Source organism: Dryobates pubescens, chromosome 10, assembly GCF_014839835.1.
Source record: "Dryobates pubescens isolate bDryPub1 chromosome 10, bDryPub1.pri, whole genome shotgun sequence".
NCBI classification, from domain to species: domain Eukaryota; kingdom Metazoa; phylum Chordata; class Aves; order Piciformes; family Picidae; genus Dryobates; species Dryobates pubescens.
This window is the reverse complement of record NC_071621.1, coordinates 33,711,971-33,736,882: the sequence shown is the minus strand read 5'-3', so window position 1 is coordinate 33,736,882 and position 24,912 is coordinate 33,711,971. Positions and strand designations below refer to the sequence as shown.

Sequence of the window (24,912 nt, the reverse complement as noted above, 5' to 3'; positions counted from 1 at the left end):
TGCTGGGGCTGGGCGGGCGGTACCCGGGGCTGGCCCGCGGCGGGGGCGGGCAGTGCTGCCGTGCAGCCCTGACGGCGAGACAGGTAGGTGCGGGACAGGTTCGACTCTAGCGGCTGTTCGCTGCGGGGCAGGGGATCGTTCACCAGAGCTTTTAGGGGCTTCAGTGGTGCGGAGGAGTTCCCGCTGCCTCCGGAGGGTCCGGACTCCCCTCCAGGGCGCAATTCCCGTGCTTCCCACTCGGTGTGAGACTCCGAGCTGCTGCTCCTTGCCCCGATCGGCCTCTCGCCGCTGTCCTGCCTCTCCTTCCCGCTGCTGCCCTGTCTGCCCCGAGCTGGCGGTTCCGCTGCTCTCCTCTCGCAGCCATGCCAAGCGCAGGGTCAGCTTTGGCGTGTTCCGTCGCTTCAGTGAGCTTAGACTGCCTGGATGTGCTCCCTAAGGAGACTTGTGCTTGCCTTACCGTGGACTATCCTTTCTCAGCCGCTCAAGCAGCTGTGCTGTAGCGGTCCTGTCACGTACGGGAGCTCCTTACTTTACCCCAGCTCGGGGGGTGCCCGCCTGTGGATGTTTTGCTCTTGCTGCTCTTCTTGCACCGATTGCCATCTTCAGTTACTACCTGCTCGTCCTTTTTCTTCCCCCCTTGACGCAGCCTGCCTCTAACCTCTCCTTTCTGGCTTCTACCTTCCAAACTAGTTCAATTCAGGTTTTGGTACTAGACACATGGACTCATTAATAGCATTTCATCTGCATTCTCCTGGCCCTTGACTACTCTTTCTGATGCTTTCCTCCTGCTTCAAGAAGACAGACTTTAGAAATCTTGTGGCAGGTGCTTGTTCTCTCCATGCTCGTTGCACTGTCCCCAGGTCCAATATTTTTATTGTCCTTTTAGCATTTGTGCTCTTTCTTTGAAAGTCTTTTGTAGCAACTCAATGTCACCCCAACACTCAGTGATGGGTTTTAATTGTCTGTTGTCTCTTTTCAGATTCTCCCTGTTCCACACCAGCAAACAACCCTTTGAATGCTCTCCATGCAGTGGTGATTTGAGGATCTACTTCTCTTTTGTGTCCTTCCTGGTAAGGACTGCTGTATAGCAATCAGATCAGGTCTTTCTCTCCATTCTTGATTGTGGGGAGCTGATTCCTGTGTTTTAAACAGCAGGTGATGGTCTAGATGCTGTATCTAAGCCTACTTGTTTGGACTGTGTGTTTGTGCCTCTGCCTTTTGTACAACAATAGTTCTAGGCTGTCTTCTCAGTCTGTTTCAGGACTTTTTCAACTGGTAGCTTAAGTGCTGGCACAGCCTCATCCTGAATGTAGCAAAAAGTTCTTGAGGGGATGAGTATCATCTGGAACAATGCTGCCAAAGCCATCTTCTCATTTTCTTTCTCTAATTACTCCCTCCCCTATGTTTGGTGCACACTTAAAGTCTTGGGGTATGATTCACTCCATCTGACAGTAGGCTTCTATCAGAGGCACCAAATCCAGCCTGTTACTTTCTCCTCCACAGACAGAGGACAGAGGGAGTCACCTGTGGAGAGGGGTAAGGCCAAGTAAGATCAGAACTGATATACACAGGTAGCTGTCTTTCTCCCTTTCTTTACTGCTTGCTGCAGCAGTAATTAGGGGTGGCTGAACTTTGAGCTCAGAGACTTCAGATGGGTGACTGTTATGATCTCCCAGCTTTTTTTATTTCTGGGTTTTTTTTTTCCTCTGAGTATTTTTTCATTTATGTAGATTTGAGAGGCTGATGATGGTATAAGGACAGTTTTGAGTTTTGAAAATCATAAAAGCTAGGGATATTTTTTTTAATAGAAACTTAAAGTACAGCTGCACAGATAGCTCACATCATAGTCCTTCCTAGCAAAAGCTCTGTCAGCTCTGGGATTGGGATTACATTTTTGGCTTTTTTACTTCCAAGGCTTGAGATCTGGATAAGGGGAACCCATTATGGTTTCCTGCTGTGTGCAGCAAGCACGTGCCTAAGGAGTTAATGATTGCTGTGGCTGATTTATAGACAGTGTAAAATCAGCTCTGCTTGGAGCTAGTGGTTTGCCCCAGTAGCTGACTTTGCTGTTGCAAGGCTGACAGTTAATTTGTAAAGGGGTTCTTAAGTTCAAACAAAACTTTTTGTTCCAGGCTCTGTTCCCATACAAAGCCTGAAACTGCAGAGCCTGCTGCTGTTATATTCTATTTTGCTGGTAACTTGTTCCCCTCTGGAAGAGAAAATGCATGCCCAGCTGAGGTTGAAAGTCCACCATAGCCAATGCAGGAAAAGTAAACAAGGTAGAGAAGACCTGGGAAGTCTAATGTGCTCAGGAAAACCCTTTTTTCTCTCAGAAATGTTACAACTCCAGGCTTACAAAGGACAGATGAGTCTCCTGACCTTTCCCTTGAACTGGATTCCTACAGCCTAGGATGTGTTTTGCTTACACCCAGTTGTAAACTTCAGGACTTAGCATATGCAATACTCTGTGCCATCTGTAGAGCTGACAGACACCCCTGCTTCCAAAGCACATAAGCACATTAAATATGAACACTGAGGCTGTTAGTCTTTCCTTTGATGGCAGAACTACAGTTCTTCTGTTGCCTCTGTATTTTTGAGTGAAGCTGAAAAATAAGTAGCATATTGAAAAGAGGCTGTTTTGATTGTTAAACTCTTCCCCTTGTCGACAGATCAGTGGCTCCTGCAGCCTGATACTGTCATTTCTTGCCTGAAGAAATCAGCACCAGTTAGGAAATGGCCAAAGTCGAAAGGTTTGCTTTTCATGTGCCAAGTCTGGAGGAGCTTGCTGGGGGTAAGTCATGCAGCTTGTAACTTTTTACATACTTACCATGTACTCTTTTAAACTTATATTAAAGCTCTTATCAAAACCTTTCTACAGCTCCTACATGCAGAATGTTCCTGCTCTTAGCAGGCTGAGATGAAAAGCATGATTTTTCTATATATGATTATTTCCTTAAACCAAACAACTCCCTCCCCCAAACCCCACTGATATTTAAGCATACAAACAGGGTCTCAAACCCTCTAAAAGTGCTGCATTTGCAGATCTGTGCATGGGTTGTGGAAGTGTGACAATTGCAGATCAAAATTACTTACAACTCATACATACAGGATCATGTGTCACTCTCCACCCTCCAGTATTTCTCACATTTTCAGGACTACTCAAAACACAGCATACAAGATACAGTCTAGCATGGCAGGTCCTCTTGCTTGAACCTAGTTGGCTCCTCTTTTGCTGGTTGCCTTGGGACTACTCAAAACACAGCATACAAGATACAGTCCAGCATGGCAGGTCCTCTTGCTTGAACCTACTTGGCTCCTCTGTTGGTGATTGCCTTGGGACCAGGACACAGGGAACATTTTATTTAGTTTCTGTCCAAAGCCTCCACAAAATGCATTCAGAGTAATGGAATGGTTGAGGTTGGAAGCTAAGTGATGTGGTCCAACCTACCTCTCATGAGCTTCCTTCCTTTATATGTTTAAAGAACTGATTATCACATCAGCTAAAACTTACTTCCTCCTTTGCTCTCACATGATACTTGGCCGTGATCATAATTAGCTGCTCTGGTGAAGCAAAGCCACTGGTGAATGTGGTTTAAGGTTCCTGATGTTACTTCATAATGTGCTGCTCCTAGTGCAGTTACTGTACTTCAATTAAAAGGCTTAAAAAATTCTTTAAATGAATTAGTGTGGTAGCTAACCATTTTCCAAACAAGCTTTGGTCTTCTCTGAAGCTCTGACTCCAGAAACAAGTGCCTACAGACAGCAGCATTCAAATCAAGGGAGTTCCTTTGGGTAAGCATAAGACCTTTGATGTATCTTGTTGAAATAAAGCCTAAGCCAATTTGTTGCTGTTAACTTGTCAAAGTGTTGGTAATTTTTCATTCTTGATAACTCTGCCATTCTTTGTTATAGTTTTGCAGAAAGGGCTTAAGGAAAACTTTGCTGATGCTCAAGTCTCTGTTGTAGACTGTCCTGATCTAACTCAGCAACCCTTCAACTTTCCTGCTAAAGGTAACCTGGTCTTCTGCTAAGACTCCTCCAGTTCTTTCTACCTGGCCCTACTTGCTTTTGGTCTTCTAAAGATGTTGGGAGAGCTTAAACTGTTCTTTTTTCAGGTAAAGAATATGTGTGAGAGGAGATCTACTTTTTACTTCTGGACTGGCTTTCTAGTTGATATGAGAACACAAGGACAAGTCTTAACCATGTTCTTGTCAGCTACCATTGCAATACTCGCTTATTTCATAAGCTCTATCTACTGTACTGAATAGGTTTTGTAATTAAGTGACCTTCCAGATGGAGAAATTCTTTAGATCTATGCCACCCCCTGGCTGAACCTAAGGTGTTGTGCTCCCGTTGCTTTAAAATTCCTACCATTCGTGTATGTCAGCCCACTCAGATGAGTGGGGTTCATCTGCTTTGACATAAACTGTCTGGAAAACAAACATGTCCACTGTGCTACTTATCTGAGTTCCCTCTGTCATCAGTGTGGTGAAATAAACACCTCTGGAAGGTGATTCATCACTTCTTAAAATACGAGGCAAGTTGCCTGACTTCTTGGCTGGTTTAAATACTGTCCCAAGATAATTAATGCCCTTTGGTAACACAGAAACCTGATAACTGGACCCATGGGATGGGGCATATCCAAACATGGCCAGGGGCTCACACAACTGTGTTACAAAGGTAATTACATGTGCTACATGTTTATCTGGGAAGTGTCCAGGTTTGCATGTTCACAGGTGCTTACAATGTTAATTACACGTGCTGTACATTTGCCTTGGCCATCTGGACCCCAGGAAGTGTCCAGGTTAGCACATTCACAGATGCTTACAATGTTAATTACATATGCTGTACATTTGCCTTGGCCATCTGGACGCAAGGAGATGTCCAGGTTAGCACATTTGCAGGTGCTTAGCCCATTGTCTGGGCTAGGACATGTTTGGGGATTTGACCCTTCAGAACAGGCTTCTTAATAATGCAACACTTCATCTAAGCATGCTAGGGAGACAGTGTTCTCAGAGCATTGTAGAAGCTTAAGGAACCAGTTCTTTGGTGGGGTAGGCTGCTTGCTCATGTAAGATTATTAGGAAAAAATATGTTGCCAAGCTAACTGGCTGTATTCTTCCAGGAATCTGTGGCAAGCCGAGAATAGCAGATGTGGGAGGTGTTCCCTACCTCATACCCGTTGTACAGAAAGAAAAAGTGAGTTTTTCCTGTGGCTGTGCAGTTTTACAGAATCACCAAGGTTGGAAGAGACCTTTGAGATCATCAAGTCCAGCCCGTCATCACAGACCTCATGACTAAACCATGGCACCAAGTGCCACATCCAGTCCCCTCTTGAGCACTTCCAGGGATGGGGACTCCCCCACCTCCCTGGGCAGCACATTCCAATGGCTAACAACTCTCTCTGTGAAGAACTTTCTCCTCACCTCGAGTCTAAACCTCCCCTGGCACAGCTTGAGGCTGTGTCCTCTTTTTCTGGGGCTGGTTACCTAAGAGAAGAGACCAATCCCCTCCTGGCTACAACCTCCCTTCAGGTAGTTGTAGAGAGCAATGAGGTCTCCCCTGAGCCTCCTCTTCTCCAGGCTAAACAACCCCAGCTCCCTCAGCCTCTCCTCATAGGGCTTGTGCTTGAGGCCTCTCACCAGCCTCGTTGGCTTTCAGTTACAGGGAACAGAGTGACAATTCTGAGTCAGAGCAGCACACCAAAACCAAAAGATGTTTCTCTTTTGACAGGTTTATGATCTAAATACAGTTGCAAAAGACATAGAGCTGCCTGGAGCTTTCATTCTTGGAGCTGGAGCGGTTTCATCTAGGATTCTTGGAGTAAATGCTGAGGTCAGTAAACAAGTGTGATGGCTCCCAGTGAATTCATGGAAGTACCATAATAGCAGAGCAGTGTCTTGCTGGGTATTTCCCCTTTATAGTGTATCATTTAATAAACACCATTCCTGCTGAAAGCACATTAAACACATCAGGAGGAATTCACGGGAGTGCTGTCCAATGACGTGCATGCGATTGAAATAATGAAGATTAATTTTTAACCTGTAATTCTCCAGGAAGCATGTGATTGCTTTGAAGCATGCAAGAAACATGAGTTTTTGAAACTGATTGACAAAGACTCGACCAGGGGTTTTAATGATGGGGTTTAGAAATGCTTGTGAAAGCCGCTGGCAAGCGCCTTAAGGCTTTGTCTTACCAAAGGTGCCCCACACGAGGTGATCTCCTGCAGGAGAGGCAGGAGGTGAAAGCTGCTGCCTCTGGAGGCTTTGCTTAGTCAGAGTCTTTTCATACATAAACCTCTGGTCTTACCATCTCCTTTTGATGCTTTTACTGGCAAATGGGATAGTCTATCTCAGCATGAAATTTAGGCCACTCCAGCAGTGGCTGTTGCTGTGCACTGTGAAAGTACTACATAGAATTCCAATAGTTGCATGCAGGCCTCAGGTCTCAATGGCTGCACTTTTTCTTCTTTTTAAACACTAGCATCATCTTCACTTAACATTAAATTTAACCATCCAGAAAAAGTGAAACTATTCTCTGCAGTTGTGAATTGCATTACAATATCAGTGCATTATTTTTTCACCAGTATAGTCCTCATCCTGAGAGACAGAGTTGTGTGTTTAGGAGGATTATTTCTCAGGGTCATGGTCCCAAGCTTGAATTGCATTTATGTGAGTTCTGTTCATTTAACTGAGCCTTACTTGTCCTTACTGACTTACAGGACTTACTCTTTTTCTCAGCTTATCCCTATTGTCCAAACAAAGAGTGAAAAAAAGCCTGCTGTAAATGGGAGCTATGTTGCTCAGATAAATCCTGCAGATAAAGGGTGCCTGCTTGAGAAGTACAGCAGTAAATATTCTGACTGTGAGTTTGGGCTGTTGGCCAACCTTTATGCCAGTGAGGGCCAACCTGGAAAGGTAAGTACTTGGATGAAAGGTGGCTTTGCTTGTAAAGCTTTGTGGCTGAAGGGAAATGCAGGTTTCAATGTTGTCCCATCAGTTTTCTTTGATAATAGTACAGCAGCAATTCCATGAAAGTAATGTCAAAACATTAGGAACTGATGGCAGTAAATGAAGGGAAGAATTAGTGGAAACAGAGGAATTTGGATTTTTGAGGGATAAGTATTGGTTTACTAAAACTTTTCCATCATAAATCATCCATCCAAATGCAGTCCAAAGTAGCAGTGATTCAGGGTAACAGTGGTACAATGTACTTGTGTAATTCAGGTCTGGGCACTTGTCTAGTTTTTCTGTAGAATTGCTTCCCCCGATGCAGCTAGCACAAAGGTGCTGGCAGAGCAGTCCAAAACATGCCTACTGCGTGGAAACTGAGCATTCTTCTCTGTTTCCAAGAGTGAGTTTGTAAGAGAGTGGAAGCCAGCTGGTGGACAGAAAGGGATTTGCTTATATCATTGTTACTGCCATGGGTTAGTTGTTTAGGTGGGTTGGATTGGTTGATGGGTTGGACGCGATGATCTTGAAGGTCTCTTCCAACCTGGTTTATTCTATGTATTGTCTCTTACATGAGTAAATGACTTGCTGCCCAGCATCCTTCACAGGCAAAGCTAGTGTTGAACAGAAAGGAAGGAAGCTGTTCAGGTACTGCAGGGACACAAGTGGAGCAGATCTTGCAGGGAAACTCACCTTTTCAAAAAGTAATCTTGGGCTGTAAGCTTGGGAGAATTTCAAAGCATCTTTCACAGACCTTTGCAGACTGTTGTGGTGAGAGACAGCAGCAGTAAATTAACTTCATTCTCCAGGTCATTGAAGTGAAAGCCAATGGAAGAACTGGGGAACTTAACTTTGTGTCTTGCCTGAGGCAAATTTTAGAGAAACACTATGGAGAAAAGCCAGTTGGCATGGGTGGTACATTTGTCATTCAGAAGGGGAAAGCAAAGATCCACATTATGGTAAGTTGTTCTCAGTTCATATGACTTTCTTCATCCTTCTGAAAAGAGGAGTGTAGATCAGGGTGCAACATCTTTGTGCCATGACTTTGTTTCATATTGTCAAATGTATGCAGAAACTTATAGGATAAGCAGGGTATTAAAGTGTGGAGCTGGCATTACAAAACTCTTATTACAAAACTAGTGGTGCTGTATTACTTGGCCTTAATACCCTTTTCTTCTGTTTTGAAATCTGTGGGCAGCTACAGAACTACAGAACTATTGTAAAATGATTTTAAATTAATATTGTAAAATGATTTAAAATGAAATACATGAACTGAAATGTTACTTGCAAGAACAGACTTCCTCAAAATAGCTGATCTCCTAAAAGGTACCAGGAGGAGAATTCTCACTTCAGTAGTTCTCCCACTACCTGCACAATGAAAGATGGAATATTCTGGTCACTTCTGCTTCTGGCAGAAACACAGTAATGGGCAGTGGTGAGTTGCCTTTAGGCAGCAAGAAATGTGTGGGGAGAAGTGAAGGAGAGTTGCTAGAGGAAAAAGTATCTTGATAAAAGTGTCTTTCTATCACTTAGAAAGCTTTTACTTTGGCTCTAGCCTCCAGAATTTTCTGCCTGCCCGCTGAATACCGACGAGGATGTGAATAACTGGCTCAAATTCTTTGAGATGAAGGCTCCGCTGATTTGTCAGCCAGTAATAGTTTCCAGGGATCCAGTGAGTCTTTTTCTCATTTCTAAGTGTAAACTGAGACTTGTAAAGAAGTTTGTCTTGGATGTGATTGTCTTTTTAAGAACAGGAGAGTGCATATATGGTGTTAAACTCTTCCAGAGGTGGTATAATGAAATAGAAGCTTCTTGGTTCTGTCACTGGTTTGAATTGAGGCAAAGTCAGTTTCAGTTGCAACTGTGGCAGTGTTTGCATCCCAAACCCAGCAGCACAGTTTGCATTCACTGCTGGCCACACCAGGAGAAATGTCAAGAGCATGGAAGTTTGTTCAGCCATCTTCATGTAGCTCACTTCCATAAGAACTGCCTCTGCTAATGCTGTGTTGAAATACCTGAAGCATGTGGTCTCATAACTGCCAATGCAAATTGAAGTCCGCAAAGCCTCATGCTGGCAAGTTATCTAGCATCTTTCACAAGCACTAAAGTCAAGGAAACAGTTCAGGATAAAAACCCTTTTGGTTTCAAAAGTCATTAAGATGTTCATAATTAGACTGTTTTCTTAAAAGGAAACAAGAAACAAGCAACAATACAGTTATAAGTAAAGTGAAATAAAGAAAAGGAAACCAAACCCAACATTGTTTCCAGCATTAAGTGGGACATGCTGTAATCTTGGATATTTCCAAGGGTGTGACTTTGTGTCATTGTGTGTCAGCCTTTGGCCTAAGGCTAAATTGTGTGCATCGTCCCAGAAAGAACTGATAAGCACTTTGAAAACAGCCATCAACAGCTGCTCCACTCGGAACCAATGCGACCTGTAGTGAATGCAGATGGGTTACTCCCATCTGTCTATGCTGCAAACTCAAAAGCACTTGGCTAAGCCTATGCTTTTGTAAATGAGTGTCCTTGCAGAGACGTTAGTGCAAAGTGGCATTCCTGTGCCATAACAGTATTCTCTTGCAGCCCAGAAAGCCAGCTGTATCCTAGGCTGCAATGAAAATAATGTGGCCAGCAGGTTGAGGGAAGTGATTCTACCCTCATGAGACCTCCACCGAGAGTGCTGCCTCTAAGCTCTGGGACCCCAAGGACATGGACCTGTTAGAGCAGGTCCAAAGAAGGCCGTAAATATGATCAGAGGGCTGTAATGCTTTTTCTGTGAAGAAAGTCTGAGACATTTGGGGTTCTTCAGCCTTGAAGAGAAAAGGTTCTTAGGAGACCTTATTGCAGCCTTTCAGTACTTCAAGATGGAGAGACTTTTTACCAGGGCTTATGGTGACAGCAGAAGGGGCAATGATTCTAAAAGAGGGAAGATTTAGATTGGTAGATAGTAAGACTTTTTTTTTTTTTAAGGCTGAGGGTGGTGGCACAGGTTGCCCAGAGAAGCTGTGGATACTCCATCATTGGAGGTGTTTGAGGTCAGCTGGATGGGGCTTTGAGTAACTTGACCTAGTGGAAAGCATCCCAGCACATGTCAGAGGATTGGACTAGATGATCTTTGAAGGTCCCTTCCAGTCCAAAACACTCCATGAAACCAGTGGGTGTGATCTCATGGTTTAATATGCTAGTTGTTATTTTATTTGCTGCTCTTCCCATTTTCATGTAAGCTAGCTTGCAGAACTGGGGCATAGGTTGTCCACTTACCACATGGGTCTGTGGCATTCACTGCAAAGGGGTTCTGATTTCCAGTGAGGGTTCCTTGGTGTGACTGCTTTACTTAATCCCATTGGAAAGAATGGGAAAAGAAGATTTAAAAAGGGAAATCTCTGGGAGATTGTCCTATGTTAAGAAAGGAGCTGTACAAGGTTTTGTCACAAGCATCTTGCAAGTTTTCACTGCTTAATGGTTTGGAGCAGGCATATGGAAATATGCAGTATGAAGGAGAGACCATCGCAGGACTTCTAACCACTGTTCACACGAACACACAGGTTACAGGTGTTTCTCTGGTGACAGGGCTTTGATCTGCGTGTGGAGCACACCCATTGCTTCAGCCACCACGGGGAAGGAGGCCACTACCACCAGGACACCAGCCCTGACAGCGTGCAGTACCTGGGGTACTTCCTGCCCGCTGAGCTGCTGTTCCGCATCGACAGACCCCTGGAGACACACCACGTCGGGAGGGACTGAATCATAGAACCAATACGGTTGGAAAAGACCTCGGAGATCATCCAGTCCAACCTATTCACCCAACACCTCGTGACCAACTAAACCACGGCTTCAAGTGCCACCTCCAATCCCTTTTTGAACAGGGAGGCTCTGCAGAAGGCGCAGCAATTTAATCTTTCTAAAATGAAAATGCTGATTATGTGGGTTTTTTTTATAGATATAATGCTTTTTAATTATGCACATTTATCAGAGTCAGGAACAATATATAACAGCAGTAAACTGCCAGCTTCCTAATTGTGTTAAAGCGGGACATTCAGAGTGTATGTGCAATTACAATGGTTACAACCGAATTAAAATGGTAATTTCTTTGTGATGGAATCACGCAGTTACTATAGAATCATAGAATTGCTTTGGTTGGAAGAGGTCTTTGTCAACCTAACACCACCTTGGCCATTAAACCATGCCCCCAAGTGCCATGTCCACATCTATCCTGAACGCCTCCGGGGGCTGTGAGTGAGCAGGGAAGCGGCCGCTGAGCGGGCATGGGAATGACTTTCAGCAGCGCAGCGAGGGAGCCTGGCGGGCGCTGGTGCCGTTCCCGCCCGTCCCCACAGAGCCGGCTCCGCCTCCTCCTCCTCCTCCTGAGCGCCCTCCGGAAACAGCAGAGCCCGCCCGGCGCTGGCCACGCCCCCGGCTGGCCACGCCTCCGGCCGGCACCCGTAGTTAGCGCGGGGCCGCTTGTGCGGTCAGTCGGCGGCGGTCGGAGGTCGCGGCAAGATGGCGGGTGGCCCGGCCGTGCGTATCAGCATCGAGTCGGCGTGCGAGAAGCAGGTGCAGGAAGTGGGGCTGGATGGCAGCGAGACCTACCTCCAGCCGCTCTCCATGTCCCAGAACCTGGCACGCCTGGCGCAGCGGATCGACTTCAGTCAGGGCTCCGGCTCCGAGGAGGACGAACCGGGATCGGCGGGCCGCCCTTGGGCAGAGCCAGGCGAGGCGGAGGATGAGGAAGGTGAGGAGCGGCTGGCTCGCGGCTCTCTGTCAGTCCGACCGCGGGTAGGCCCAGAGCCTGAGTCCTCACGCCGGCCTGCGGCTGATGGAGGCCTGCTGCAGCTGTGGCGGTGCCCGGCCTGCAGACCCACGGAGGCTTGTCCCTGGCTGCCTTCTTCCCCCGTGGATTCCCGTGGTCGGGCGTGGATCAGGTCAGGATATTCGTGATCGACTCACAGCGAATTACAGCGGCAGAGTGAAAAAAAAATCGAGTATCAAGCGGTTATGTTGTATTTCATGCTGTTACGGTTTCTCTATGTCTCTTGTGAATGAGCCTCACACAGTAGGTTTTTTACAATCCTTTGTTTCCCCTTATTCTGTTTTGTTTTTAGCATTGGTAAAGTTTCAGCCATCCCTCTGGCCTTGGGATTCAGTGAGGAACAACCTAAGAAGCGCCTTGACTGAGATGTGTGTGCTGTATGATGTTCTCAGTATTGTTAAGGATAAAAAGTTCATGACTCTAGATCCAGTCGTGCAGGATCCCCTTCCTCCAAAACAGGTATATTGCACTTAGTTGAATAGTTTATATGGCGTAATGTGAAGTGTAATATGTAGGGTAGTACTAAGAGTTTTGTTTCACTGTTTGGGGTTTTTTTTAATGTACAGTACATAGAAGATGTACTAAAATGTTCTTGGTGCTGTGTAATGCAGTGTCATAGGGGTCTGGTTAAAACTGAGAGTGGGAGGTGAGGCTGATCTGAAAGGCCACTTTCCTGAAGCTTTAAGTCAGAGTAGTACTGGTGACTCTTAATGCTGGTGTGAAAGTAATTCTAAGTAAGTCCCTGAACATGCAGCAAACCCAAGTCAATCACTCACTGTCAATTTCCACTAATAATATTCTTTTGAGATTGTAGATCTATTTTTCTCTTTTTTTTTTTTTGTTGCCAGAATCCTCAGTTTCTGCAGCTGATTTCAAAAAAGAAATCCTTAGCTGGGGCAGCTCAAATCCTGTTGAAAGGTGCAGAAAGATTATCCAAATCAGTTGCAGAAAACCAGGAGAATAAGCGGCAAAGAGACTTCAACTCTGAACTGCTAAGGCTGAGACAACACTGGAAGCTGAGAAAAGTGGGAGACAAAATTCTTGGTGATCTGAGCTACAGAAGTGCAGGTAAACAACAGGGCCTTCTGCTTTTCTCAGGAGTGGACACTTAGATTTTATGAACTTTATTTTTTATGGCTGGAAAATCAGTCTGTAATAATAAAACTTTATTCTAATTACGATACAGGATTCTAAAAGGAGGAAACTTATTTTGTTATCAGGAAAAATACATTACTGTATTCAATCTGGAAAGTGATTTTCAAGGCTGACTGTGTAGGATGCTGTACAGAAGCAATTGTGTATTGATAGTCTCATAGTATCAGTCAGGGTTGGAAGGGACCACAAGGATCATCTAGTTCCAACCCCCCTGCCATGGGCAGGGACACCCCACACTAGGTCAGACTGGCCAGAGCCTCAGCCAGCCTGGGCTTAAACACCCCCAGGGATGGCACCCCAACCACCTCCCTGGACAACCCATTCCAGGGCTTCACCACTCTCATGGTGCAGAACTTCCTCCTCACGTCCAGCCTGAATCTCCCCACCTCCAGCTTCATTCCATTCCCCCTAGTCCTATCCCTACCTGAGATCCTGAGAAGTCCCTCCCCAGCCTTCTTGTAGGCCCCCTTTAGATACTGGAAGGCCACAATTAGGTCACTGTTGACAGCTTGGTCTTGTAAATCTTCAACTTTCATCTGCATTTGGTGTGTAAAACATTTTGTTGAGATGGAGAAGTCTGTAGTATTTTTCCAAGTGAGGATCACAGCATCAAGGGACTCCTAAAGATCACCATGTCTAACTCCTTGGGTGACTACATAAAACTTAACCATATGGCTACAGAGTCTTGCCAAACATAAGTTTATTACGCCTATTATTTCTACACTTGTGAGAATGGATTCTGAGAACATGCATTATGGATTGTAGTAAGAGAGGATAACCTTAGAGCCTATTATGAGCAAAAGACTGAATGCAGAGTCTTACAAAACTTAAGATGTAGATACAAAGCAAGCATCTACACTGGTTGTGTGAGACTCTTGTTATCAGAGAAGGAAAGGGAGGATGAATTTAGGGTTATTCCACAGCTTCTTCATGAACACAAGATGTAACCCAGGACATGCCATCTTCTAGATTATTTGTTCTAAACTATATGAGCTGTGCTCTGAATATAAAAGGAATGCAGCTAGGACAGATGTGGACATCTGCTTTTATCAGTCCCACCTGAATGACTGGCTGTACAGTTGTGTTTTACAGACACAACATTGACAGTTCTAAGGCTGCAAGCCAAACGTCATCATTCCTTTAAATGGGTGAAGGTGTTGCACCTTAAGGTACTTGGGTGCAGAGCTTTGATTGTTTTAACCAATTTTTTTTTCTTCACTTTCCTGCATCTATGGATACAATTTCAAAACACTGTTGGTTTTCTTACAAAATTATCAAGTACTTCTTACCAACTTGCTGTAAAATATTACACGTCACACTCTAGAGGCCCGAGATGCTGATGTGGTGGAACGAGTTTTCTCACTTGCCCATTGCTTCAAGAAGTTGTTACCACAGCTGTGGAAGTTTTTAGGCTTAGATGCTCTTCTGAAATAAAAATAGGAGCTTCATAAATTGCAGAAAAAGCTTTTTATATAGTGTGTATGTCTTTGTCCTTCCTTTCTTAGGCTCCCTTTTTCCTCATCATGGCACATTTGAGGTGATCAAGAACACTGACATCGACCTGGATAAAAAGATACCTGAGGATTACTGTCCTTTGGATGTTCAAATCCCAAGTGACTTAGAGGGATCAGCCTATATCAAGGTTTGCCAGAGAAACTTGAATAATGTGGCATGGGTTTTGATTTTGTATTTGTATGCTTGCAATAAAAAAACAATCATCAAATGATGTTCTCTTTGTCTAGGTTTCTATTCAGAAACAAGCTCCAGACATCGGTGACATTGGGACGGTCAACCTCTTTAAAAGACCTATGCCAAAATCAAAACCAGGTATTGTGTTGGTTTTTTGAGCATGGTTTCAAGAAATGGGTTTGCATATGATACTTACTTGAAAGTTGTAGTGGATATAGCTTGAGAAAAGAGTATGAATAAGAATAGTTATATTTCAGTGAATTTTTCTCTTTAGATACCTCTTGGACTTTGGAGATGTGATGCTTTCAAAGCACACTCCTTTAGTTTTTCTTATGTGCTTACTCAGTTTCAGAAACAGAGTTCTCAGGCCTGTATCTCAGTATTTTGAGTATTTTTAAGTATTCTGGACTACCTTTTATTAGTTAGGAGAAGTTTGAGCAGGCAAGTGAAAGCAAACCCAAGGTATTGGGTTAATTCAACTGAACAAAAGTCTCTTCACTTTGCCCAAAATCCATAATTTGTTTCTGTGGCTTGTATGTTTCCTCTGAGCCTGAAACTGTGTTGACAGTATGTGCATTAGTAACCAACAGCTTGCCTGGCAGACAGTGGATTGGTTCACTTGATACATGCCTGTTTGTGAAGCTGTCAACCTTGTTGGGCTTACAAATGCTCTGGAAGCACATAAGTGAACTTACTACTATCTACTGGTTCATTTTAAAGTGAATTTAGTAAAGCAAGAAGTGTCATTGAAAGTAAATTGCAACTTAAACAGAAGTTGAGAAGCAAAGTGCACAAAAGGCTTGAGAATGTAATAGGCAGGGAGCTGCAGTTCACAATACACATATATGTAAAATGCATTAGTATTATTTTAAAGTGCTCACTTAAGAGATACAACTCTGAAAATGCTTAGCTTATATAGAATAGAATTAACCAGGTTGGAAAAGACCACTGAGATCATCAAGTCCAACCTATCACCCAACACCATCTAATCAACTAAACCATGGCACTAAGTGCCTCATCCAGTCTCTTCTTAAACACCTCCAGTGATGGTGACTCCACCACCTCCCTGGGCAGCACATTCCAATGGCCAACCACTCTTTCTATAAAGAACTTCCTCCTAACATCCAGCCTAAGCCTCCCCTGGCACAGCTTGAGGCTGTGTCCTCATGTTCTGGTGCTGGTTGCCTGGGAGAAGCGACCAACCCCCACCTGGCTACAACCTCCCTTCAGTTAGCTGTAGAGAGCAAGAAGGTCTCCCCTGAGCCTCCTCTTCTCCAGGCTAAGCAGCCCCAGCTCCCTCAGCCTCTCCTCACAGGGCTGTGCTCCAAACCCCTCCCCAGCTTTGTTGCCCTTCTCTGGAGGCTACTGACTACCTGACCTTAGTGATTCCTCATGGCTGCCGCACAGTATCCGGTATCCAAACAAAAAGGCAGCTTCTCTTTACTCTTCCACTGTACAAATGCTGATTTATGTTTTTCAGGTTCTCCACACTGGCAGACAAAGTTGGAGACTGCACAGAATGTTCTTCTGTGTAAAGAAATTTTTGCCCAGCTGTCCCGAGAAGCTGTTCAAATCAAATCCCAGATTCCTCACATCGTTGTGAAGAATCAGATCATCTCGCAGCCTTTCCCAGGTAGGAGGCTTTTAAAGGCTTACTTGTTGAAAGGTGAACTGAAGTGAGGTTAAATTCTGATTGTGTGACCTTCTCTAAGGCTCTTAGAAAAAATAATCTTGTTTTTCAAAGGTTTTGATAAACAGAATCTCCCAGTGTTGGAGTTTTTCTTGCTAATTATAAAAGCATTCAACTAGCACGTTTTGATTTCCTTAAAATGCTCCTGTTTCATTGTGTGGGGTTTGGTTTGGTTTTCTTTGGTGGTGGTTTTTGTGTACAATTGCATAAATCATTGCTCCTGGAGTTAGTGGGCCTTCAGAAGAAGGAAGGATCATGCTTTACTGTAAGGATAGTTAAAGAGCATGACTGAGGGTTGGCTGATGAAGCCTCTCTTCTTACCGGGGTGCGCAGCTTGTTGCATCACATGAGGAATATGTTTCTGATTGCTTAACATTTATATGATGGTAAACTATTCCTTCTTCGGGGAAGGAGTCTGATCTTGTAGATTGTTCTTTTTCTGTGGGATTCTGTCTGAGAAGTTGGTGTGAAATGCACCTAATGAGTTAATAGCCTGTCAACACTTCACTGAGTAGCAGGCCTTGCTTGCTGTGCTCTCTGGCCTCATTCTTAGACTTTTCTTTGATGTGGTGCATATTGGTTTGTAGAATTAACTGAGTACAAAACACACAGAAAAAGTTCTCAGTAGCCTCCTTGATGCTTGTCTGTGTCCTCATTTGCTGTTCTTGTTTAATCTGCTCTGTTCAGGCTTGCAGTTGTCCATTTCTCTGTGTCACTCTTCCAATGACAAGAAATCACAGAAGTCTGCTTCTGAGAAACAGAACCCAGAGGATCATCTCTATGTTCTGGAACATAATTTGCATCAGCTTATCAGAGAGGTAATGCATTAGTAGTGGTCAAGTAGTGAAGAGCTTTTGGGCTTCCGTAGTTTGCACGCTGTTGTAACAGCAGCGTGCCGCTAGAGGCCAGTCACTTCCTACCCGTTCACGTAAGGCAGCCTACCGTTCAGTTTTACCGTGCAGAGGTGCTTTCATGGAATGCTTGCTCTTTACTTAACCTGAGGCCCGGCTGCTCACTTCAAAAAAGCCATGCCAGGTGTTTCCAGTACAGCTCATCGGTCCCCTTTTTTATTTGTGTCTAATTAGTGCTTGAAAACGACTTTAAGTGAGCGTCTGTTCAGACTGTACTGCCAGGAAAAAAGAACAATCCCTGACTGTAAGAACTTTGCTGCTTTTGAGGTCCACTTCTCTGCTTCATTGTTCCAGATTCTTGTATAATCTAGTAGAACAACCTGGAGCAGAAGGTCGAGTTTGTGTCTCTTTAGGAGAGCAGCACAATCTTTGATGTCCAAGCAGTTGTGAAACCACGCTCCAATTTATCTCCTTAGAGCATGGCTTTGCTCACATACAGCCATGTGGAATAGTCCAGTCTTTTAAACAATGCACTGGGTTTCATGAATCTTTGCCTTGGTGCCCAGCTCTGTTGGGAACTTAATTTCTTGACTTTTAACAGGTTGATAAATCTTTTTGTATCTCGGGGTTTTTTTATCCCTAAAGCCCTTCCTTTGGTTTTGTTTGACCATTCTGTCTGTCCCCAGAGATGTCTTCAAGGCAGGCTGGTTAGTAGGAGCTCCTGATACACTACCACATGTTTAACTAGCACCTGCTTTGAAAAAGCACTTTCCATAAAGCTTGAAAGACTTGCATAAACAGAGGGATGCAGGTGTCCCTGCCCATGGCAGGGGGGTTGGAACTAGATGATCCTTGTGGTCCCTTCCAACCCTGACTGATTCTAAGTATGTGTAGAACTGGCTTTAAAGTGCTGTCCAGTTTATACAGTAAAAAAAGCTGCACTTCTTGAGAGTGTGTCCTTTTCAAAGCTCTGGTAGGAAGCAGCATATTGCAGTACACTTCTTATGTCTTGCTGGTGCATTGTTTGGTGATTCTCTTTTCTAATACCTGTTGCAGTGTCACAAGCAAACCCTGAGCTCAACAGTGATGCCACATCCAGCTAGTGCTCCTTTTGGCCATAAGAGAATGCGACTTGCAGGGCCCCAAGCTTTTGATAAAAATGAGATCAGTTCTTTGCAGTCAAATGAAGGGCTTCTGGAAAAAATAATAAAGCAGGCAAAACACATCTTCTTGAGACGCAGGTAGGTCACAAGCTATTCTTGTTGGAGTTACAGCAAAAGGAGCCATCATGTAGAGCACCAGGCCAGGCAGAAAGGGACCTGGGAGTACTGGTGGATAGTAGGCTGAACATGAGCCAGCAGTGTGCCCAGGTGGACAAGAAGGCCAATGGCATCCTGGCCTGGATCAGGAATAGTGTGGCCAGCAGGAGCAGGGAGGTCATTGTGCCCCTGGGCTCAGCACTGGTTAGGCCACACCTTGAGTCCTGTGTCCAGTTCTGGGCCCCTCAGTTTAGGAAAGATGTTGACTTGCTGGGGCAGGGTTTGGAGCACAGCCCTATGAGGAGAGGCTGAGGGAGCTGGGGTTGTTTAGCCTGGAGAGGAGGAGGCTCAGGGGAGACCACCTTGCTGTCTACAACTGCCTGAAGGGAAGTTGTAGCCAGGTGGGGGTTGGTCTCTTTTGCCAGGCAACCAGCACCAGAACAAGAGGACACAGTCTCAAGCTGTGCCAGGGAAGGTTCAGGCTGGATATTAGGAGGAAGTTCTTTCTATAAAGAGAGATTGGCCACTGGAATGTGCTGCCCAGGGAGGTGCTGGAGTCACCATCACTGGAGGTGTTCAGGAAGAGCCTTGATGGGGTGCTTGGTGCCATGGTTTAGTTGATTAGATGGTGTTGGATGATAGGTTGGACTTGATGATCTGAAAGGTCTTTTCCAACCTGGTTCATTCTATTCTAACACAATTCAACTTTTCTCAGTGTTCTTAAAACTAGCAACTTCTTCTTAATGTTTAAAATAGTCTATTTCATAAGTACTAGTAAGTGATAAACTATTGTGAAATCTGAGCAAACAGCTAATACAAAATTAAACTCTTAGTTCTTCCATATATCTGTGAGAGTTGTGACATAAGGTGTCAATAGTTGTCCCTACTGTTCTTAAACAGCATACTCTTTTTTGGGTATCCTTTGCTGTGCAGCAGCTGGTATTGAGTAATATATTCTGCAGCTGTATTGAAGTGGGTCTTTTTTGAAGGCACAGGGTGAAAAAGTAAGCTTCATTAGCACCACAGCTGTGCTGAAATGGAACTTTGATCCACATTTGCCTTTTTTATGTGTGTGCTACAAAAAACCCCACCCAAACTAATAACCTCCTTGCTTCCTTTGAACAATGTAACAGCACAAACCGTCTAGCTTACTGTGCTTAGAATGTGTCTTTATCTTCTAGAACTGCTCGAACCATTGACAGTCTGGCCAGTCGTATCGAGGATCCCCAGATTCAGGCTCACTGGTCCAATATAAATGATGTTTATGAATCCAGTGTTAAAGTTCTAATAACTTCTCAAGGATACGAGCAGATCTGCAAGTAAGTGTGAAAATGCATGTGTCTTTCTGGTTGTGGGAGCATGCAGCACTGGCTGAGTGTGTTCAAGTGGCCTTTTACAGGTTTAGATTCCCTTCAGAGAGACAAGGAGGAGCCCAATATCTGTGTGTTTGTTATCCTGAGATGTGGGTGGGACAGCCACTCTAAGAGCACTCTTCAACCACTTCACGCTTTAATGAAGAAACTCAGTGAGTCATTAACGAGGGGAAGCTCCATTCAGAGAAGGAATTGAAGGTCAAAGGGGCCGTTTAATGTGGGGGATTTACTTTGACACTTCATGTTCAGGTATTTCTACCCATTCTAAAGTGTCAGGGAGAGCTGGTCAGTGCTCAGTCCTAGCTTGGTTGCATGGGTGCAGAAATGTGGAACTTCTGTGATTCATGCTCTTAGTTATACACATTGTTCTGGAACACAATCTCCTGGTTTTATGACACTCTCTGCATGCTGACCAGCAGTGAATTAACTACTGTGTTGATAGTGGATGACACAGCTGTTTTTTTCCATTTTGAGCAGTCCTCTCCTTGTGTCCACAGTGTGGAGCAGGCTGTGGTAGTAGGTGCACTTTGCAGCCTCGGTTCCAAAGTACAGATGCTGCCCAAGTCTTGTCTCTATGAGATATAACATGCCCTGAGTATGCACCATTTTCCACCAGCACCTCTGGGAGGAAGCTTGGGTACAGTGGTAGGCAGGGAAGCTGTGAGGCATCTCAGAAGGTTCCTTGAGCTGAACAAGCAGTAGACCAGGTCTGGGACATGGCCCAGAATGTCCCCTGCAGTATAGGGCAACAAGGTTGGTGAGGGGTTTGGAACACAAGCCCTACGAGGAGAGGCTGAGGGAGCTGGGGTTGCTTAGCCTGGAGAAGAGGAGACTCAGGGGTGACCTTATTACTCTCTACAACTACCTGAAGGGAGGTTGTAGACAGACAGATGTTGGTCTCTTCTCCCAGGCAAGCAGTACCAGAACAAGAGGACACAGTCTCAGGCTGCGCCAGGGGAGGTTCAGGCTGGATGTTAGAAAAAAGTTCTATACAGAAAGAGTGATTGCACATTGGAATGGGCTGCCTGGGGAGGTGGTGGAGTCGCCATCACTGGAGGTTTTTAGGAGAAGACTTGACAGGGTGCTTGGTGCCGTGGGTTAGTTGCTTGGGCGGTGTTGGATTGGTGATGGGTTGGACGCGATGATCTTGAAGGTCTCTTCCAACCTGGTTTATTCTATGTATTCTATGTATAGAGGAAGCAGTTGTGGTGAGTGATGAAACTGAAATGTTTGGAGCAACCACTGTGTTCCATAGACTTCACACCATCCTTGTCTTAGACTTCTTGTCAGTGAATGAGAGGAATTGTGTTCTTGGTTTCCTTTTTTCTCAAGTGCTGCAATGCATTCTGAATAAATAAGTGTCTTGTCTTCAAAGGTCCATCCAGCTCCAGCTGAACATCGGGGTGGAACAGATCAGAGTTGTGCATAGAGATGGAAGAGTCATTACATTATCCCATCAAGAGCAAGAACTGCAGGATTTCCTCTTATCTCAGGTAGATTCATGCACCTTATTCTTCCCTTTCTTGTGGTGTTTGAGAAACAGCAGTTAGAATCTCCTTTTATGTAGAAAATATTACACAACTTCAAGTAAAGGTAGTGAAAATAGGAGGGAGGATGACTGCATTTTTAAGTATGTGTAGTAACTGTAACTAAAATATGCCAGTTTTTACTAGGGTTAGTCATACTATTTTTTCCCCCCTTCCATTTAAAATATATTTATGCTCCTCATTATGAGAGCACTTCAGATTTTTGCTTACTTCAGAACAAGTCAGTGTGAGTCACTGCAGACAATAAGGAATTCAGTATATGAAACTGGCTGTAACCAAGCCCTATCTAGAATGGGGATCTTAATGAGTCCACAATTACTGCCATTTCAACATTGTCCACTTTGCATCAGACATTACTAAATCAGCTGATATTTGAATGAATTTTGCTCTCTGAATTGCTTAGAGCAAGCTGCCTGGTTATAGTCAGAAGTGACAGGCTCCTTACTAGGCATATAAATAGCCAGAATAGAGGTCTTTAATAACAGCAGTTGGCCTGTTGCAGTTGCATTAAACTCCCAAGACAGAAAACAAGCTGAAACAGATTCTGCTGAGGGTGCCTCCCTTTGGTCAAGTGTTTTCAAGACTTCTTCACAGAGAGCTGTTGAACAGTACTTGTCACTTCCTTGTCACAAGTGTTAAGTCTTGCTAAACAAAAACCATTAGCACTCAAACTTTCAAGCTGTTCTTAAAGCTCCCTGCTTGCACTTTGACTGTTAATGGAGATGATACTGCATCTGAGAACTTCAGTCCTTTTTTCCTTGCTGTGGTAATAACTCTCAAAGATTTTATCTACTTTACTACAGCAGTGATCTCATTTCAAAGACAGGATTAAAGATCTGGTTTGTACCACTTAAATTACTTGTTAGAATAGAATTAACCAGGTTGGAAGAGACCTCGAAGATCGAGTGCAGCCTATCACCCAACACCATCTAATCAACTAAACCATGGCACCAAGTACCCCATCAAGGCTCTTCCTAAACACCTCCAGTGATGGTGACTCCACCACCTACCTGGGCAGCCCATTCTAATGGCCAATCACCCTCTCTGTGTAGAATTTCTTCCTAGCATCCAGCCTAAGCCTCCCCTGGCACAGCTTGAGACTGTGTCCTCTTGTTCTGGTGCTGGTTGCCTGGGAGAAGAGACCAACCCAGACCTGGCTACAACCTCCCTTCAGGTAGTTGTAGAGAGCAAGGAGGTCTCCCCTGAGCCTCCTCTTCTCCAGGCTAAGCAACCCCAGCTCCCTCAGCCTCTCCTCACAGGGCTGTGCTCCAAACCCCTCCCCAGCTTTGTTGCCCTTCTCTGGACACCTTCCAGCAACTCAACATCTTTCCTAAACTGAGGGGCCCAGAACTGGACACAGGACTCAAGGCATGGCCTAACCAGTGCTGAGTCCAGGGGCACAATGACCTCCCTGCTCTGCTGGCCACACCGTTCCTGATGGAGGCCAGGATGTCATTAGCCTTCTTGTCCCCCTGGGCACCCTGCTGGCTCATGTTCAGCCTAGTATCAACCAGTATCCCCAAGTCCTTGGCAAGCACTACTTAAACTCATAAACCCATACCCATATGAAAAATTCATCTAGCTGCCTGGGGTATGCTTAATACAGTGGTCTTCTTTCTGCAGAGGAGCTAGTCTAAATTCAAATACCACAAAGCTCTGCTATCACTTGACATATCTTACAAAGATTCCTGTGCAACTAGAGAACTGAGAGAGTCACTTCTGTGAACAACTGCAGCAGCAGAAAATTGCCTGGTGAAACCAATAAACAGTTCCTTGTGTGGCGTGAAAGTATTGAACAGAAAACCAACCTCTTGTCTTTCAGATGTCACAGCACCAAGTGCATGCAGTTCAGCAGCTTGCTAAAGTTATGGGCTGGCATGTGCTGAGCTTCAGTAACCATGTTGGTCTGGGGCCAGTGGAGAGCATTGGCAATGCCTCAGCAATAACTGTAGCATCACCAAATGGAGACTACGCCATCTCAGGTAGCGTTTCCTATTGCCAACCTAAGGAGAATCTTAGCCTTCTGAAGAGAGTTCTACAGGGTTTGGAAGTCTCTGAGAGAGACTTGTAATGTTTGTTTCTAGGATATTTTGCTATAAACCCTCTCTTTCCTGTATGGAATGGACACCTAAATAGAATCAATACTTTGCCTAGTAAGCCACTTAGTATAAACCTGATTTGTGTCACAGGCTTGAAAATTGTTTCTTGGAATTAGAGTAGGAAAAAACAGATTATGGAAACCACTAAGATCTTGAGAGGGGGGAACAAGGCAAACAACAGGATCACAACTATAGAATTAACCAGGTTGGAAAAGACCTTTGAGATCAAGTCCAACTAAACCATGGCACCAAGTGCCTCATCCAGTCTCTCATTAAACACCTCCAATGATGGTGACTCCACCACCTGCCTGGGCAGCACATTCCAACGGCCAAATTCTTCTGTGAAGAATTTCTTCCTGACATCCAGCCTAAACCTCCCCTGGTGCAGCTTGAGACTGTGTCCTCTTGTTCTGATGCTGGCTGCCTGGGAGAAGAGACCAACCCCTACCTGGCTACAACATCCCTTCAGGTAGTTGTAGAGAGCATTAAGGTCTCCTCTGAGCCTCCTCTTCTCCAGGCTAAGCAACCCCAGCCCCCTCATCCTTGCTTTCAGCATGTAGTAATGAGAATAATGTATAGCACACCCGAGGAAGGCTGTTTAAAATAATATGAGAAACTCCTGCAATGTAAAACTGCTCATAAAAACCTCTCTCTTGTTCCTCACAGTCCGCAACGGTCCAGAGAGCGGCAGCAAAGTTATGGTTCAGTTTCCCCGGAGCCAGTGCAAGGATCTCCCCAAGGGCGACGTGCTGCAGGACAGCAAGTGGAACCACCTGCGAGGGCCCTTCAAGGAGGTGCAGTGGAATAAAATGGAGGGGCGTAACTTTGTGTACAAAATGGAACTGCTCATGGCTGCCCTGACTCCCTGCTGATCCTCCTTCATCAGCTCTGTGCTGCATCATCACTGCCCGTGCAACAGGGGGGGAATGGAACCCGTGCGGCAGCACCAGAAAGCAGCCCCAGGGGTATTTCCTCTTGCAGATATGTGCATCGTAGTGTTTGTAAGACAGCTGGGGTTTTAATGACAGAAAATGCAACTTTTGGGATAAAACCCTCTGTGTCTGTGCAGATTGCTTTAGCCAGAGTAACACAGCTGAGTAATCCATGTATTTTTCTTTTCTAAGATTAAACTCAGTAGTTCTTTGCTCCGTGAAGGGTCTTCGCTCACAGTCATTCCCTTTCCCCTTGCACCCCTACTACTTTTTTTCTCAGTAGGTCTTTGCAAGTATTTCTGAACAGTGAAAATCACCAGAGTTTAACTCTGTTGCCTTTATCAGCTGCTGTCGATGAAGCTGTTGGTGGCTTATACCACAGGGCATGGCTATCCTTGTTGGAAGCTAGTGGGCTTGAGAAGTGAGACAGGAGAGGTCCCTTGTCAAGAATCTCTCTACTATTTGTTATACTTAAATCTATAGTGGAAAACCAAACAGTAGCTAAAAAAAAAAAGTTCTAAGCAAAAGCTCAGAAGAAGCCAACAGAGACTGAAAAA

General features: G+C 44.8%; 2 protein-coding genes across 2 annotated transcripts; both read left to right on the top strand.

Annotated features, from left to right (window-relative positions):
* The first annotated feature begins 978 nt into the window (after positions 1–978).
* On the top strand, positions 979–10,869 carry C10H11orf54 (chromosome 10 C11orf54 homolog). The gene is made up of 9 exons (XM_009906131.2): positions 979–1,070; positions 2,670–2,791; positions 3,913–4,011; positions 5,126–5,199; positions 5,734–5,835; positions 6,741–6,917; positions 7,760–7,909; positions 8,506–8,622; positions 10,521–10,869. The coding sequence occupies exons 2-9, from the start codon at positions 2,734–2,736 to the stop codon at positions 10,692–10,694; spliced, it is 951 nt and encodes a 316-aa protein (XP_009904433.1). The 5' UTR covers positions 979–1,070; positions 2,670–2,733; the 3' UTR covers positions 10,695–10,869.
* A 552-nt stretch (positions 10,870–11,421) lies between these two features.
* MED17 (mediator complex subunit 17) lies at positions 11,422–24,340 on the top strand. Its single transcript, XM_009906130.2, has 12 exons — positions 11,422–11,682; positions 12,053–12,219; positions 12,609–12,828; positions 14,421–14,557; positions 14,658–14,742; positions 16,085–16,237; positions 16,982–17,112; positions 18,202–18,386; positions 19,586–19,723; positions 21,153–21,270; positions 23,147–23,306; positions 24,090–24,340. Exons 1-12 carry the CDS (start codon positions 11,451–11,453, stop codon positions 24,293–24,295), a joined length of 1,932 nt encoding a protein of 643 aa, XP_009904432.2. The 5' UTR covers positions 11,422–11,450; the 3' UTR covers positions 24,296–24,340.
* The last annotated feature ends 572 nt before the right edge of the window (positions 24,341–24,912 follow it).

Excerpts from the sequence above, each read along its gene's own strand:
- C10H11orf54 (XM_009906131.2), top strand. The coding sequence starts at position 2,734 with ATGGCCAAAGTCGAAAGGTTTGCTTTTCATGTGCCAAGTCTGGAGGAG. Across the intron at positions 4,012-5,125 it reads CTTCAACTTTCCTGCTAAAG|GAATCTGTGGCAAGCCGAGA; the intron begins GTAACCTGGTCT and ends GTATTCTTCCAG. Across the intron at positions 8,623-10,520 it reads TAATAGTTTCCAGGGATCCA|GGCTTTGATCTGCGTGTGGA; the intron begins GTGAGTCTTTTT and ends CTCTGGTGACAG.
- MED17 (XM_009906130.2), top strand. The coding sequence starts at position 11,451 with ATGGCGGGTGGCCCGGCCGTGCGTATCAGCATCGAGTCGGCGTGCGAG. Across the intron at positions 12,220-12,608 it reads ATCCCCTTCCTCCAAAACAG|AATCCTCAGTTTCTGCAGCT; the intron begins GTATATTGCACT and ends TTTTGTTGCCAG. Across the intron at positions 12,829-14,420 it reads TCTGAGCTACAGAAGTGCAG|GCTCCCTTTTTCCTCATCAT; the intron begins GTAAACAACAGG and ends TTCCTTTCTTAG.